We start from the raw sequence: 15,225 nt of genomic DNA, 5'->3' as shown, positions 1-15,225 counted from the left end.
AACCCTTGGAAATTGAAAGCTTCTTACCCTTTCGAAACCACAAAAGTCTGCCCTTGAAAACTAGAAGAAAGAAAAAAAAGGAATTTTAATCTTTGCTTGTAAATCAGAAGGCATAACAAAACAGCAATTTAAATTATACTAAAGGAGATGATGTTTTTTACATCCCAGCAGTTAGGAGTATCAAACACTAAAACCAGCTTCTTAAGTAGTTTGCAGGGTATCTTGGAGATTTCCCCCTCAGTCTTTGCCTTGTTCCACCATTTGATTAATTTATTTATACTTTAACTTAATTCCAGAAAGGATTTGAAATCAAAACCCCAACTTTTAATGATTTAAATGGAGGAGTTAAGAAGTGTATAGGAAGAAACTATGTCGGCCACCGACTGGGGTTTAGGAAGGCACATCCTTATCCCACTATTTTCTCCATGGCCACTCTGTCTTCTGCCCAGCCCAGTGCAGCTCCTAGACCAGGCCCTCAGGATGTACAGCCCACACCTAACTCTCTGTGCTTTGACCTCAGGTCACACTGCTCCTGGCTGTTTCAACTCTCTTCTTTAGCAACCACATGATAAGCACATAAAAGGCCAGGTCTATTAGTTGTCTGAGCAACAAATGATACTTTCTTAGAGATAATGAGGAAGAAGGAAGGTTGTGAATATTCGTATACCTGAAAAAAGGTAATAATTACCATGTATAAGAAATAATTACTTCTTAACCAATACAATCATACCTTCTACACTTCCCCAATCTTTTTTCCTACTGTTCCTAAGTCTTTATTACTGTTCTTATTTCTGTTGAGGTAATTTTGAGAGCTATTTATTAACATATTTAAGAATTGATTTCCCTTCTCTCAATCCCAAAACTTACCTTTAATTACTTTATTTATTTATTTATTAATGTCTCTTTTCAATGCTTTATTTTGGAGCAGATGGGAGTGACAAAGCAGAAGCTGAGGAAGCACTTTAAAACAAAAAACATGGTGTCGAAGCTTTGATATAGCCATTTAAGAATAAAAAGAAAAAACTCATCAGAAGGACATAATTTTATGTTATTTTGTAATACTATAACTGGCTTTATGTACCTTAAAGAATTTTGGGAACATACATGACTATTTATAAGTATATAGGGTATTTTCTATATGAATTATTTGAAACGTCTCATAAATTTGTATAGCAATAAAGCTAGCACCATTTCCAAATGATGTATTCAACACTATAAGGCAAAGGAAAAAGTCACTATATTACGCTTTTACGTTTTTTAAAAGGAAGAAGCATTTTAGTTCTAAGATACACCACACATAACTCAAGTATCCACTATTTCTACTTTATGTCACAGAAGATATTTAAGGTTATTAGTTACAGAGCAATTCACCTACCATTAAGACAGAGGAGGATGGATACCGAAGATCTCCACTTATAAAAAGACCCAAAGAGGTGAGGATAACTAAAAAATGATTTGTTAAAACCATATCCACCATGGAAAGCTCTGTGTGTTCTAAAGGAAGAAATCATATCATGGGTTAAAAAGTAAGGAAAACGTGACGTCCTCAGCAAAGCAAAGACATTTCATAAATATCCATCAAGTGTTGATGTAAAGGAAATGCTGAGGATGAAGGCACTGTTAGAGGAATTACCTTCTCCAACTTGGGAATAGACCATGTCTGTCAGGTTATACCACGTGGTATCATCATAATTCCAAAATCCAGAAAAGCTGAGGCCTATGTAAACACCTACCATGAGAGAAAAGGGAAATTAAGGCAACACAACTTTGTAAAGTGAGTAACCAACTCCTAAGGTGCTAGGTCTTTAGTGGGCAGAGCCTGCATCTGCCCCACCTTCCAGCCCACTCTCCACCCCTGCCTCAACTCCCCTCCCTCAGTTTGAATCTCACTCCCCCCAGCACTGGAAGATAAAGTAACTTGGGTTACACCACATGAGTTTAACCAACCATCTAATTATTAAGGATTTTGTTTTGTATTGAAGGGGATCAGAATATGCCACCCCCAGAATATGGCACTTTGGCATAAGGATTATTTTGAGCTGGAGGCAACTGAGAATCAACTGATGCAGGAAGAGTTCTGTGCTTCCCCTTGCCTGCCTAAAGCAGGGCATTTTCTAACCACCTCACTCTGTATCAGGAAGAGAAGAGAGAGCAATCTTATCACCAGAGACAGGGAGCTGACACCATGATGAGTTTGCATAAACAGACTTTACTAAAATAACTCTTAATTCCCATTAGTCCACCCACATATTTCCTTGTCACTTCTCCACAGTTTCTTGTCCCTTGAGGCCTAGACCCCTTTCCTTTGTTAAGATGGTACATAAGTCCCCAAGTTTAACCACTTCTTTGAATTTCTTTTCTGTGAACTCTTATGAATATAAATATTAATAAAAATTGCATGTCTTTTCTCCTGCTAATGTCTTGGTTAATTTGTAGGCCCCCAATCATAACCTAAGAGGGTACAGGAAGAGCTTTTCCTCCCTGACAATATCCTTCGAAGCAAAAATATGTTCCTATTTCAAGAATATAATTATAGTCAACAGTACAAAAACTCCAAAGAAGAAAATTAAAATGTGAACCCCAAGAGGGAAGAAACTATGTTTGATTTACTTATAAAGTGATTTACTTTAATATTTGTGATTTTGAAAATAGAAAAAAAAACTGTTAATATGAGAATATTAAACCTATTAAAACCTATGAGAACTTATTAAAAGGAGACTGAGTATGTTGGAAATACTGAAAGCTCTTTGCTCCTTGATCTCACCTTTCCTTGGCCATAGCTAGGAATGCTTAGAGTCTTTTGTGTTTTATTTATTTTTTAAATTCTTATCTAGTTTTTTTTTTTTAATATTTGTTCTTTGGTTTTATTTATTTATTTATTTGGCTCTGCCGCCCACACAGCACGTGGGATCTTAGTTCCCCCACCAGGGATCGAACCCACGTTCCCTACAGTAGAAGCGTGGAGTCTTAACCACTGGACTGCCAGGGAAGTCCCGAGTCTTTTGTGTTTTAAATGCAGAACATTAATCTGAAGTCTAGTCAACAGGCATAACTATGGGGGCGGTGGAGGGTAGAGGGAGCCTGAAGAGAGTTGATAATCCAATGCACATGCTTCGTTTCCAAAAGATGAATGTAGGATCACTCGTATTGTGAAGTGTGTGTTTTAACTCCCAGCTCTTTTCTGTGTAGGGAAAGATGTAGAAGGAAATGTTATCATCATCCACTTTTTCCAGAAAGAGGAAAGCTAAAGACAAGCTTGTGCCTTTCTAAGCATGAAATCTAGTTCTGCAGATAACACTACACTATATTCTAAGTGGGGATGATTATAGGTATCCAGCATATCACATGACTGGATTCCTGCAAAGTCTAGAAATATTTAATGGAGAAGTAAGCAGTAAAATAAATGCTTTATTCTGGTTGATATTTTAGCCTGAAATTAAGTTATAGGCCACTCTCTATGACACACTGGCCACAATTGCATCCCAGGGTTACAGAAGCTGATGTAGATTTTGCAAAGATTTTGGATTTTATTCTAATGGGCAAAGGGAAGCCACTGGAATGTCTGAAGCAGGAAAATGATGTGATTTGTTTTACACTTGAGATCACTGTGGTGGCTGTACGGAGGGTAAGTTGTACCGGGTTTAGAAACAGGGAGACCACTTAAGAGGCTGTGAATTAGTCTCGTGGAAAACCAGTGCTGACTTGACAAAGATTTTAGCAGAGGAGAGAAGTGGTCACACTGAGGATAGACACTGGATGTGGCATCATCCTGGAATGCCATCAGAGTAAGAACAGTCAAGAGTGTATGCTAGATTTTATTTTTGAGTATTTGGATATGAATCGGGATGAAGAATACTGGAGGAGAACAGATTTTAGAGGGAGATGAATCAAGAGCTCTGGCTTAGACTTATTATAGCTGAGATGCATCAAGAGGAATTGTAAAACAGACAACTGAATATAGGAATTTAGTTTCAAGGAAGTGGTCAGCACCAGAAATACAAATTCAGGGATCATTAGCCTGAAGGTGGAATTATTACCAGAGGACTGGATTAAGTTTCCCAGAGAGAATCTGGTTACATAAGGAAGGAGAGTCGAGGACAAAGCCCCATTTCATCGGCACTTTAGGGGTCACAACAAAAGAGCAGGCTTAGAAAACTAAGGAGTGATCAATGAGGTAAGATAAATGTAACTGAAGGTGGTGTCAAGAACCCAAGAGAATAAAGTGTTTTGAGGAGAAATAAAGTGGTTAACTGTGTCAGATTCTGCTGGGAGGGAAAGTAGAATGAGGATAAAGAATTGGCTGTTGGAATCAGCAACATGGAGATCACGGGCGATCTTGGGAAGAATTGTTTCAGAACAGTGATGGCAACAACCCGATATGCAGTGAAATGAAGATAAAATGGGAGGTGGAAAATGTAGCACCACCTACAATAAATTCTGCCCATACACTTTGTCTGAAGGAGAACAGAGGGATGAGGGATAGTGGTAAAGTGAGATAAATGAAGATTTTGGCTAAGATGGGGGATTTTAAGGTATGTTTGTATGCTAATGCCTCTAATCCAGTAAAGAGGGAAAGCATGATGATACGGGAGAGAAAGGTGAGAACTGCGGGACAGATGCAGGAGCAAGGTTCTCCAGATGACTGGGGAGAATGGGATGCAGGACACGAGGGGTGAGGAGTGGCCTTTGGTAGCAGCAGAGACACTTCTCATGATGCAACAGGCAAGAAGGCAAAGCACGCAAGTAGAAAGGCAAGTAGGGTGGCAGACGCACACAGGAGCGATGATGGAGTGCCTTGCGATCAGTCTTAGTCTTCTACATCAAGTATTAAAGGCACAGTTGAGACCGGAGAAGGAAAGGAGGTGAAGTAGAGTGTTTGAGGAGTGGGAAGAGGTGTCACAAGGTCATTTTGCAGAGTGAGAAAATAAACATACTAGGGAAGAGAGATAAGATTTCTGGGCAGTGCTGAGTACCCACTTGGGACTGGTGATCATGAATTTATAGTGAGACCACTTCGTAGAAATTTAAAGTGAGACTGGTGTGCAACTTTTTTCTAGTAATATTCTGCTATTCCAGTGGCATAGAGGTGGTTTTAAGGAGAGTTGGGATTGTGCAGGCAAGGAAGAAAGAGAAGGGCAAAGAAGTTACAGAAGTATTTATAAGGAGAGACTATGAAAATTATGGTGAAAAAGTTAAGGATGTTGAGGAGTGAAAAAAGTGGTAGAAATGACATACTGAAGTCTCCATGAAATCAAAGAAATGTCAGCGTGTGAGCACTAGGGTAGACTGAAAGAATAGAAGGTAGTGGGCAGAGCGTGAGATGGTTGTAGTGAAGATTTTGGAGACAGTAACAACATCAGAGACAACAAGGTCAAGAAAATGACCACAGAAGTAAGATGGGGGAAAGATCATCGGAGGAGAGGAGGCCTTGAAAGCATGGGTCCATATGGGTGGTGCAATCACCAAACATAGTGACAAAAATAAGGTGGAGAGGAAGGCAGGGGTCCAGACGCTAAACTCATCCATGAGTGTGAGTGATGGGAAGGTCATCATAGGCTGCCAACCAAGAAGAGCTAGAGGGAGTAAAGTCTGAGTTCAAAGGAGCTGGGCATTCTGAATGAGAAGACAGGAGTAATTATTAATAAGTAGCCCTTAAGGAACAAGGACAATGACCCTTGAGACTCAGGCATGTGACATGTGAGAGGGCCTCAGGGGAAAGAATGTTAACTTGGAGTGGCCAGATTATTCTTTACAGCAAGAAAGTTAAGGGACCATTCTGAGAAAAGATTAGTAGTACAGGGGAATTTGCTGATGACAGACCACAAATTCCAATGAATGGATTTGGGTAGATGGAGAGGGACAGAAGTTTGGGTGAATTTAAAGGAAGTCCAGAACAGTATGTGGGATAGAGTAACCATAAGTGACCTGGAGGCTTAGGCTTCTGGTGGTGACATAGAACTGGGGTGAGAGGCATGATGGCATTAGGAGTGTCATAGAGGAGAAATGTGGGTAATAAGTCGAAACTGGAACACATGGGGCTCCTGGATACCTGTTCCCACCATTAACTCCATGTGGGATGAAACCCGGTGGGTGGACAAACCAGGGCCTCACAAAGAAACTGCTAGTTAGGCTTGATACTGTGGGAACTTATTTTCTGCTTCAGCACAGTGGGGGCCAGCTGGGGGAAAATGTAGTTTCATCTAAAAACAGGTTTCCAAACTGTTTCTTTTCTTGAGACGTTGAAGTGATCGGGTGAGTGAGACCCCAAGGAGTTGAGACTGCCCCTTCTCTCCTATGACTCTCAGGGGTGTGGCAGGATGCAGAGACTGGCTCTTTTCCTGTGACTCACAAAAGTAAGGCAGGTTTGGACAGAGAGGAGGAGGGGGCCCTAGCCTGGCATCCATGGAACAAAGGTAGAAAAGGAGGTTCCATCTGGTTGAGAGAGGAAAAAGAGACACAGGCTCTCTAAACTAATTCAGCACAATCAGGCACTCCAAGCTAGAGGTATCTAAAAGACTGCAAGACATTAGGAATTCAAAGAAATCTGGGGCAAGGCTATCTGTCTATTCCTATACCAGTGCATACTGCTTGAATCTATTACTTTATAATAAGTCATGGTAGGCAACCTATTGTGCTTTTTATTCTTCTTTAAAATTATGTTTGTTATTCATGTTGCTTTATTCTCCCACCTTAATTTTGGGATTGGCTTATCAATTTTCACACACACAAAATACTGCTGCAATTTTTCTTGGACTTGCATCAAACTGATTGATAAACTTGGAGAGAATTAACATATTTACTATACCAGAAGTTCCTGTTCATGAACATAAAATATTTTTTTTAGTCTTTTTTTATAGCCTTCATTAAAGTTTTATAATTTCTATACAACAGGCCTTGCAAGTCATTTTTTTGTTTATTTCTAGGTCCCTATTGGGGTTTATTACTTTCTGAATAGGACTTTTAAAATTATAATCTTTAATTACTCTTTGGTGGAGTGGTTTTTATATATTGTTAATATGTTCCTCAATTCCATAGCACTCCCATATTTGTTCTGATAGTTTGTTGATTCTTTTGGATTTTTATATAGATACACATATAATCTATGAGTAATAAAATTTTGTTTCTTATCTTTTAATTCTTTTTTTCCCTCATATTTATTAGATTTGGGGACTAGGAGGTCATCAATGACCTAAGAAAAACAAACTAGAACAAGATGATTAGTAATTGAAATGTGTAAGGATGCTATTAAATATTACAACAGTAACTGAAAAACACATATGTAACAAATAAAATAGTGTGATACCTTAGAACAACTTTACCTATTCACATATGGCAGGCATAGAAGATGGATTAGAAATGCAATGAATAATCTCTGGGAGGGAGGAACATATTAACAGAGGGCAGAGTATCAAGGAAATTTGGAGAGACACTAAAGTCACTAGTAACATGGCAAAAGTCAGAGAAAAAAGGTTTACCACACTAGCAAGTAGACAAGGGAAAGTGATGAAAAGTAAGTTCTTAGGTGTTTTTAGGAGACATTTTCACTCCATTACGCCTATGTGTTTAACTTGTACTGCCAGTTAAACATCACTGTAATAAAATACAAAACACCACCTCCAAATTTGAATAAAGCCGCAAACTTACCATCAACTGTTGTGTTCATAATGAAGCCAAGTAACACTACATCATTGGCACATGGGCACTTTGTCGTTTTGAGATCTACCACATGTGGATATAATTCACTAATGTCGTTTTTTGTCATTATAGTCCCAAGTTTCCACTGAAGAATAGGTTCTGTGGAAATCAAGTTTTGGTGTTTAAGTTGTAGCAGCACTCTTGAAAATAGAACACTACTGTTTTCTTTTTGTCTTTAAAAAGTTTTTTTTTAATTTTTATAAATTGAAATATAGTTGATTTACAATGTTGTCTTAATTACTGCTGTACAGCAAAGTGACTAAGTTATACATATACATACATTCTTTTTCATATTCTTTTCCACTATGGTTTATCACAGGCTTTTGAATATATTTCTCTGTGCTATACAGTAGGACCTTGTTGTTTATTCATTCTAGATATATCAGTTTGCATCTGCTAATCCCAAACTCCCAATCCGTGCCTCTCCCACCCCGCTCCCCCTTGGCAACCAGCAGTCTATTCTCTATGTCCATGATTCTGTTTCTTAGGTAGGTTCATTTGTGTCATACTTTAGGTTCCACATATGTGATATCATATGATATTTGTCTTTCTCTGTCGGACTTACTTCACTTAGTACAATAATCTCTAGTTGCATCCATGTTGCTGTAAATGGCATTATTTCATTCTTTTTTATGACCGAGTGATATTCCATTGTATATATGTACCACATCTTCTTTATCCGTACATCTGTCAACAGACATTTAGGTTGTTTCCATGTCTTGGCTATTGTGAATAGTGCTTCTATGAACACAGGGGTGCATGTACCTTTTTGAATTATGGTTTTGTCTGGATATATGCCCAGGAGTGGGACTGCTGAATCATATGGTAGTTCTATTTTTAGTTTTCTGAGGAACTCCCATACTGTTTTCCACAGTGGCTGCACCAACTTACATTCCCACCAACAGTGTAGGAGGGTTCCCTTTTCTCCACACCCTCACCAGCATTTGTTATTCATAGACTTTTTAATGATGGCCATTCTGACCCACGTGAGGTGGTACCTCATTGTAGTTTTGATTTGCATTTCTCTGATAATTCATAACTGCTTTCTTTTATGGGTTTTGAAGGCACTATGTAAAGGAACTGTTCCATTGTTTTAAAAAATGGGTGTATTACCTCACTTTTCATCAGTTAAAAATAGGTTGTCGATTCTTATTTTCCTGAGTAGGAGGAATGAAGTCTAATTTCCTTGAAGGGGGCCTGGCAAGGTCATACTGCAGAAGAGCAGGTGAGGTGGGAGATACTGCTTTGAACATCTTTGGAAAATACAATTGGCCACAGGATCTATCCCTAGAAATGGAGTTGCTGGATCACAGGGTTTGCACATTTATAGCATAGAGAATAACTTCTGCTTTGAGAGTGTTCACTTTCCCAATCCCATAGAGAGCAGGAGATATATATATATATATATATATAAGAATAAATCTAGAAAAGCAATAGGGAACAGGGAAAGTTGTCATCAGTGGCCAAGACACTTAGAAGGATTTCTGGAAGATACAAAGGAGTTAGGGAGGGACAAACAGGAAGAACCAATCAGAGGTAGGACATCTCCAACCCTTTAACGCAGCAATCTACTCTTAGATATACAAAGGGTTGGAGCTGGATAAAGTGAAATTTTAAAGCATGAGAAATGGGAGGATTTTTTTTCTGAAAAAATGAGAAAAGAGAATACAAAAAGTAAGCAAGGACAGTTTGACAGAGTACTGTTCTCCGAATTTCAAAAATAGTCAAAGGAGTTTCAAGAATAGAGACACAATCACTCTGTAGTTGTTTACATTTCTGCATCGTGACTCTCCTCCATCTCCTCATCAAATTTTCAATAAAATCTGCTACAAAACCAAAGACTTTAGGTGATATATGCTTCACTTTGTGCAAAGCAAGAAAAGGAGCTAAGTTTCCATCTGGGTTGACACAGTGTAGCACGGCGACAGCCAAGAAGAAGAAGAGACACAATTTATAACCAAACTAATTCACTCTGAAATTCAAAGAAATCTGGGGGAAGGCAGTTGACTTTCCAGGGTATAGGCATATGTGTTCAATTAATGACCAGATCTTAAAGGACAGGGAGATTTGAGCTTGTATCTGGGACATGATTGCACTGAATCGAAAATGCCTCTTTACCCATGTGGTCTATTTTAAACGTTTTAAGAATGAGGGAGTGATCAAAAGTCTTGACTGCTGAGAAGCTACAAAGGAGACAGAAAAGTGACCAATGTGAAAGTGACTGGTGATTGTATTAAGAGCAATTTTAGTGGAGTAGTCTGGACTCTGGATCAGAGATGAGGAAGTAGGGACAATATTTTTCAACATCTCATTTGAGATAGGTAATGAAGAAAGGTTCCCAACTGTAACTCTAACCTTAATGTTTGATTGCCACTTCCCAATGTTTTCTCCTCACACCTTCAGCATCTCAGAAAATGATACCACAATCCACTTGATTGCTCAAGTAAGAAATCTAGGATTCATCCTTAATATCTGTGTCCTTCATCCCCAGTCCACCCAGAGGTCATATCAGCTCTACTTCCAAACTGTATCCTGAAGACTCTGACTTCTCACCATCTCCACTACTTGTCCCACAGCCCAAGTACCCCAGACCATCTCCTGCATGGACTGTGGTGACAGCTGCCAACCAATTTCCTTTATTCCATTCTTATCCTCCTCCCTCGACAGTCAGTTCTCTACACAGCAGCCAAAGTGATCTTCTTCACAGAGCAGAAGTTGGAATTTATCACTGTCCTGCTTAAAATATTCCAGTGGCTTTTCATTATAATTAGAATAAAATCCACACACTTTACCGTGGTCTCTGCCAGTCTCTCTACACTCACCCCACACCACTTTGTCATTTACTGTGCCCCGACGACACTGGCCTCCTCTCTGCAGCTGCAACCTTTAAGAATTATTCATTCTCCACGGTGGCCACACCCGATTTACATTCCCATCAACAGTGCACAAGGGTCCCTTTTCTCCACAGCCTTGCCAACACTTGTTATGTCTTGACTCTACAATAATAGTCATTCTGACAGGTGTGAGGTGATAGCTCACTGTAGTTCTGAGTTGCACTTCCCTGATGATCAGTGAGGTTGAGCATCTTTTCATGTGCCTGTTGGCCATCTGCATGTCTTCTTTGGAAAAAATGTCTATTCAGTTTTTCTGCCCATTTTTAAAATCAGGTTTTTCATTTTTTTTTATGTTGAGCTGTATGAGTTCTTTGCATATTTTTGATGTTAACGCCTTATCAGATATATCATTTGCAAATATCTTCTCCCATTCAGTAGGCTTTTGGTTTTGTTGATAATTTCCTTCGCTGTGCAAAAGCCTTTTACAATAGCTGATGCGGTCCCATTTGTTCTTGGCTTTGGTTTCCCTTGTGTGAGGAGAGAGATCCAAAAAAATACTGCTACAACTTATGTCAAAGACTGTACTACCTACGTTTTCTTCTAGGAGTTTTATGGTTTCAGGTCTTACATTTACGTCTTTAATCCATTTTCAGGTATTTTTGTATAAGGTGTGAGAAATTAGTCCAGTTTGATTCTTTTGCCTGTAGCTTTCCAATTTTCCCAAAACTAATTATTGAAGAAGCTGTCTTCTCCACCACTGTACATTCTTGCCTCCTTTTTTGTACAGTAGATGCATTGAACGCATAAGTATGCATTCATTTCTGGACTCTTGATTCTGTTCCATTGATCTATGTGTCTGATTTTTGAGCCAGTACCACAGTTTTAGTTACTATAACTTTACAGTACAACAATTTAAAATCAAGGAGCGTGATACCTCTAGCATTGTTCTCAAGATTGTTTTAATGGGGAAATATGTATACATATAGCTGATTCACTTTGTGATACAGCAGAAACTAACACAACATTGTAAAGCAATTATACTCCAATAAAGATGTTAAAAAAAAAGATTGTTTGGGCTATTCAGGGTCTTTTGTGTTTCCATATATATTTTGAAATTACTTGTTCTACTTCTGTGAAAAATGCCATTAGTATTTTTTTTAAACATCTTTATTGGAGTATAATTGCTTTACAATGGTGTGTTAGTTTCTGCTGTAAAACAAAGTGAATCAGCTATACATATACATATATCCCAATATCTCCTCCCTCTTGCATCTCCCTCCCACACTCCCCATCCCACCTCTCTAGGTGGTCACAAAACACCAAGCTGTTCTCCCTGTGAATGCAGCTGCTTCCCACTAGCTATCTATTTTACATTTGGTAGTGTATATATGTCCATGCCATTCTTCTCACTTTATCCCAGGTTACCCTTCCCCCTCCCCATGTCCTCAAGTCCATTCTCTACATGGGTGTCTTTATTCTTGTCCTGCCCCTAGGTTCTTCAGAATCATTTCTTTCTTTCTATTTTTTTTTTAGATTCCATATATATGTGTTAGCATATGGTATTTGATTTACTCTTTCTGACTTACTTAACTCTGTATGACAGATTCTAGGTCCACCACCTCACTATAAATAACTCAATTTCATTTCTTTTTATGGCTGAGTAATATTCCATTGTATATATGTGCCACATCTTCTTTATCCATTCCTCTGTCGATGGACACTTAGGCTGCTTCCATGTCCTGGCTATTGTAAATAGAGCTGCAATGAACATTGTGGGACATGGCTCTTTTTGAATTATAGTTTTCTCAGGGTATATACCCAGGAGTGGGATTGCTGGGTCATATGGTAATTCTGTTTTTAGTTTTTTAAGGAACCTCCATACTGTTCTCCATAGTGGCTGTATCAATTTACATTCCTACCAACAGTGCAAGAGGGTTCCCTTTTCTCCACATCCTCTCCAGCATTTATCATTTGTAGATTTTTTGATGATGGCCATTCTGACTGGTGTGAGGTGATACCTCACTGTAGTTTTCATTTCTCTAATGATTAGTGATATCGAGCATCCTTTCATGTGTTTGTTGGCAATCTGTATATCTTCTTTGGAGAAATGTCTATTTAGGTCTTCTGCCCATTTTTGGATTGGGTTGTGTGGGTTTTTTTTTTTTTTTGATATTGAGCTGTATTAGCTGCTTGTATATTTTGGAGTTTAATCCTTTAGTCATTGCTTCATTTGCAAATATTTTCCCCCATTCTGAGGGTTGTCTTTTCATCTTGTTTATGGTTTCCTTTGCTGTGCAAAAGATTTTAAGTTTCATTAGGTCCCATTTGTTTATTTTTGTTTTTATTTCCATACCTCTAGGAGGTGGGTCAAAAAGGACCTTGCTGTGATTTATGTCATAGTGTTCTGCCTATGTTTTCCTTGAAGAGTTTTATAGTGTCTGGCCTTACATTTAGGTCTTTAATCAATTTTGAGTTTATTTTTGTGCATGGTGTTAGGGAGTGTTCTAATTTCATTGTTTTACATGTAGCTGTACAATTTTCCCAGCACCACTTATTGAAGAGACTGGCTTTTCTCCATTGTATACTCTTGCCTCCTTTATCAAAAATAAGGTGACTTTAGGTGGGTGGGTTTATCTCTGGGCTTTCTATCTTGTTCCATTGATCTATATTTCTGTTTCATGCCAGTACCATACTGTCTTGATTACCGTAGCTTTGTAGTATAGTCTGAAGTCAGGGAGCCACAATACTCCAGCTCTGTCTTTCTTTCTCAAGGTTGCTTTGGCTATTCGGAGTCTTTTGTGTTTCCATACAAATTGTGCAAATTTTTGTTCTAGTTCTGTGAAAAATGCCATTGGTAGTTTGATAGGGATTGCACTGAATCTGTAGATTACTTTGGGTAGTATAGTCATTTTCACAGTGTTGATTCTTCCAATCCAAGAACATGGTATATTTCTCCATCTGTTGGTATCATCTTTAATTTCTTTCATCAGTGTCTTATAGTTTTCTGCATACAGGTCTTTTTTTCTCCCTAGGTAGGTTTATTCCTAGATATTTTATTCTTTTTGTTGCAGTGGTAAATGGGAGTGTTTCTTTAATTTCTCTTACAGATTTTTCATCATTAGTGTATAGGAATGCAAGAGATTTCTGTGCATTAATTTTGTATCCTGCTACTCTACGAAAATCACTGATTAGCTCTAGTAGTTTTCTGGTAGCATCTTTAGGATTCTCCATGTATAGTATCATGTCATCTGCAAACAGTGACAGTTTTGCTTCTTTTCCGATCTGGATGCCTTTTATTTCTTTTTCTTCTCTGATTGCTGTGGCTAAAACTTCCAAAACTATGCTGAATAAGAGTGGTGAGAGTAGGCAACCTTGTCTTATTCCTGATCTTAGTGGAAATGGTTTCAGTTGTTCACCATTGAGAACAATGTTGGCTGTGGGTTTGTCATATATGGCGTTTATTATGTTGAGATAAGTTCCCTCTATGCTTACATTCTGGAGGGCTTTTATCATAAATGGGTGTTTAATTTTGTCAAAAGCTTTTTCTGCACCTATTGAGATAGTCATATGGTTTTTATCCTTCAGTTTGTTAATATGGTGTATCACATTGATTGATTTGCATATACTGAAGAATCCTTGCATTCCGGGGATAAACCCCACTTGATCATGGTGTATGATCCTTTTAATGTGTTGCTGGATTCTGTTTGCTAGCATTTTGTTGAGGATTTTTGCATCTATGTTCATCAGTGATATTGGCCTGTAGTTTTCTTTTTTTGTAGTATCTTTGTCTGGTTTTGGTATCAGGGTGATGGTGGCCTCATAGAATGAGTTTGGGAGTGTTCCTTCCTCTGCTATATTTTGGAAGAGTTTGAGAAGGATGGGTGTTACCTCTTCTGTAAATGTTTGATAGAATTCACCTGTGAATACATCTGGTCATGGACTTTTGTTTGTTGGAAGATTTTTAATCACAGTTTCAATTTCAGTGCTTGTGATTGGTCTGCTCATATTTTCTATTTCATCCAGGTTCAGTCTCGGAAGGTTGTGGTTTTCTGAGAATTTGTCCATTTCTTCCAGGTTGTCCATTTTATTAGCAAACAGTTGCTTGTAGTAATCTCTCATGATCCTTTGTATTTCTGCAGTGTCAGTTGTTACTTCTCCTTTTTCATTTCTAATTCTGTTGATTTCAGTCTTCTGTTTTTTCTTGATGAGTCTGGCTAATGGTTTATGAATTTTGTTTAACTTCTCAAAGAACCAGATTTTAGTTTTATTGATCTTTGCTATCATTTCCTTCATTTCTTTTTCATTTATTTCTGATCTGATCTTTATGATTTCTTTCCTCTTGCTAACTTTGGGGTTTTTTTTTTTGTTCTTTCTCTAATTGCTTTAGATGTAAGGTTAGGTTGCTTATTTAAGATTTTCCCTGTTTCTTGAGGTAGGATTGTATTGCTATAAACTTCCCTCTTAGAACTGCTTTTGCTGCCTCCCATAGGTTTTCGGTTGTCATTGTCATTTGTTTCTAGGTATTTTTTTATTTCCTCTTTGATTTCTTCAGTGATCTCTTGGTTATTTAGTAGTGTACTGTTTAGCCTACACGTGTTTGTATTTTGTACAGATTTTTTCCTGTAATTGATATCTATTCTCATAGTGTTGTGGTCAGAAAAGATACTTGATATGATTTCAATTTTCTTAAATTTAC

At 38.1% G+C, this 15,225-nt stretch overlaps 1 protein-coding gene across 1 annotated transcript in view; it reads right to left on the bottom strand.

The window, feature by feature from the left end:
- Positions 1–15,225, bottom strand: part of CATSPERB (cation channel sperm associated auxiliary subunit beta) — a 131,542-nt gene that overhangs the window by 82,203 nt on the left and 34,114 nt on the right. The window contains exons 6-9 of the mRNA XM_060096021.1: positions 7,645–7,794; positions 1,634–1,729; positions 1,376–1,494; positions 28–60 (exon numbers count right to left, since the gene is read on the bottom strand). Coding sequence (XP_059952004.1) covers positions 28–60; positions 1,376–1,494; positions 1,634–1,729; positions 7,645–7,794 — 398 coding nt within the window. The remainder of the gene's footprint in view (positions 1–27; positions 61–1,375; positions 1,495–1,633; positions 1,730–7,644; positions 7,795–15,225) is intronic.

The sequence above is a fragment of the Mesoplodon densirostris genome, chromosome 4 (assembly GCF_025265405.1).
Source record: "Mesoplodon densirostris isolate mMesDen1 chromosome 4, mMesDen1 primary haplotype, whole genome shotgun sequence".
NCBI lineage: Eukaryota > Metazoa > Chordata > Mammalia > Artiodactyla > Ziphiidae > Mesoplodon > Mesoplodon densirostris.
The sequence above is the reverse complement of the archived record's forward strand: the minus strand, read 5'-3'. Positions and strand labels throughout refer to the sequence as shown.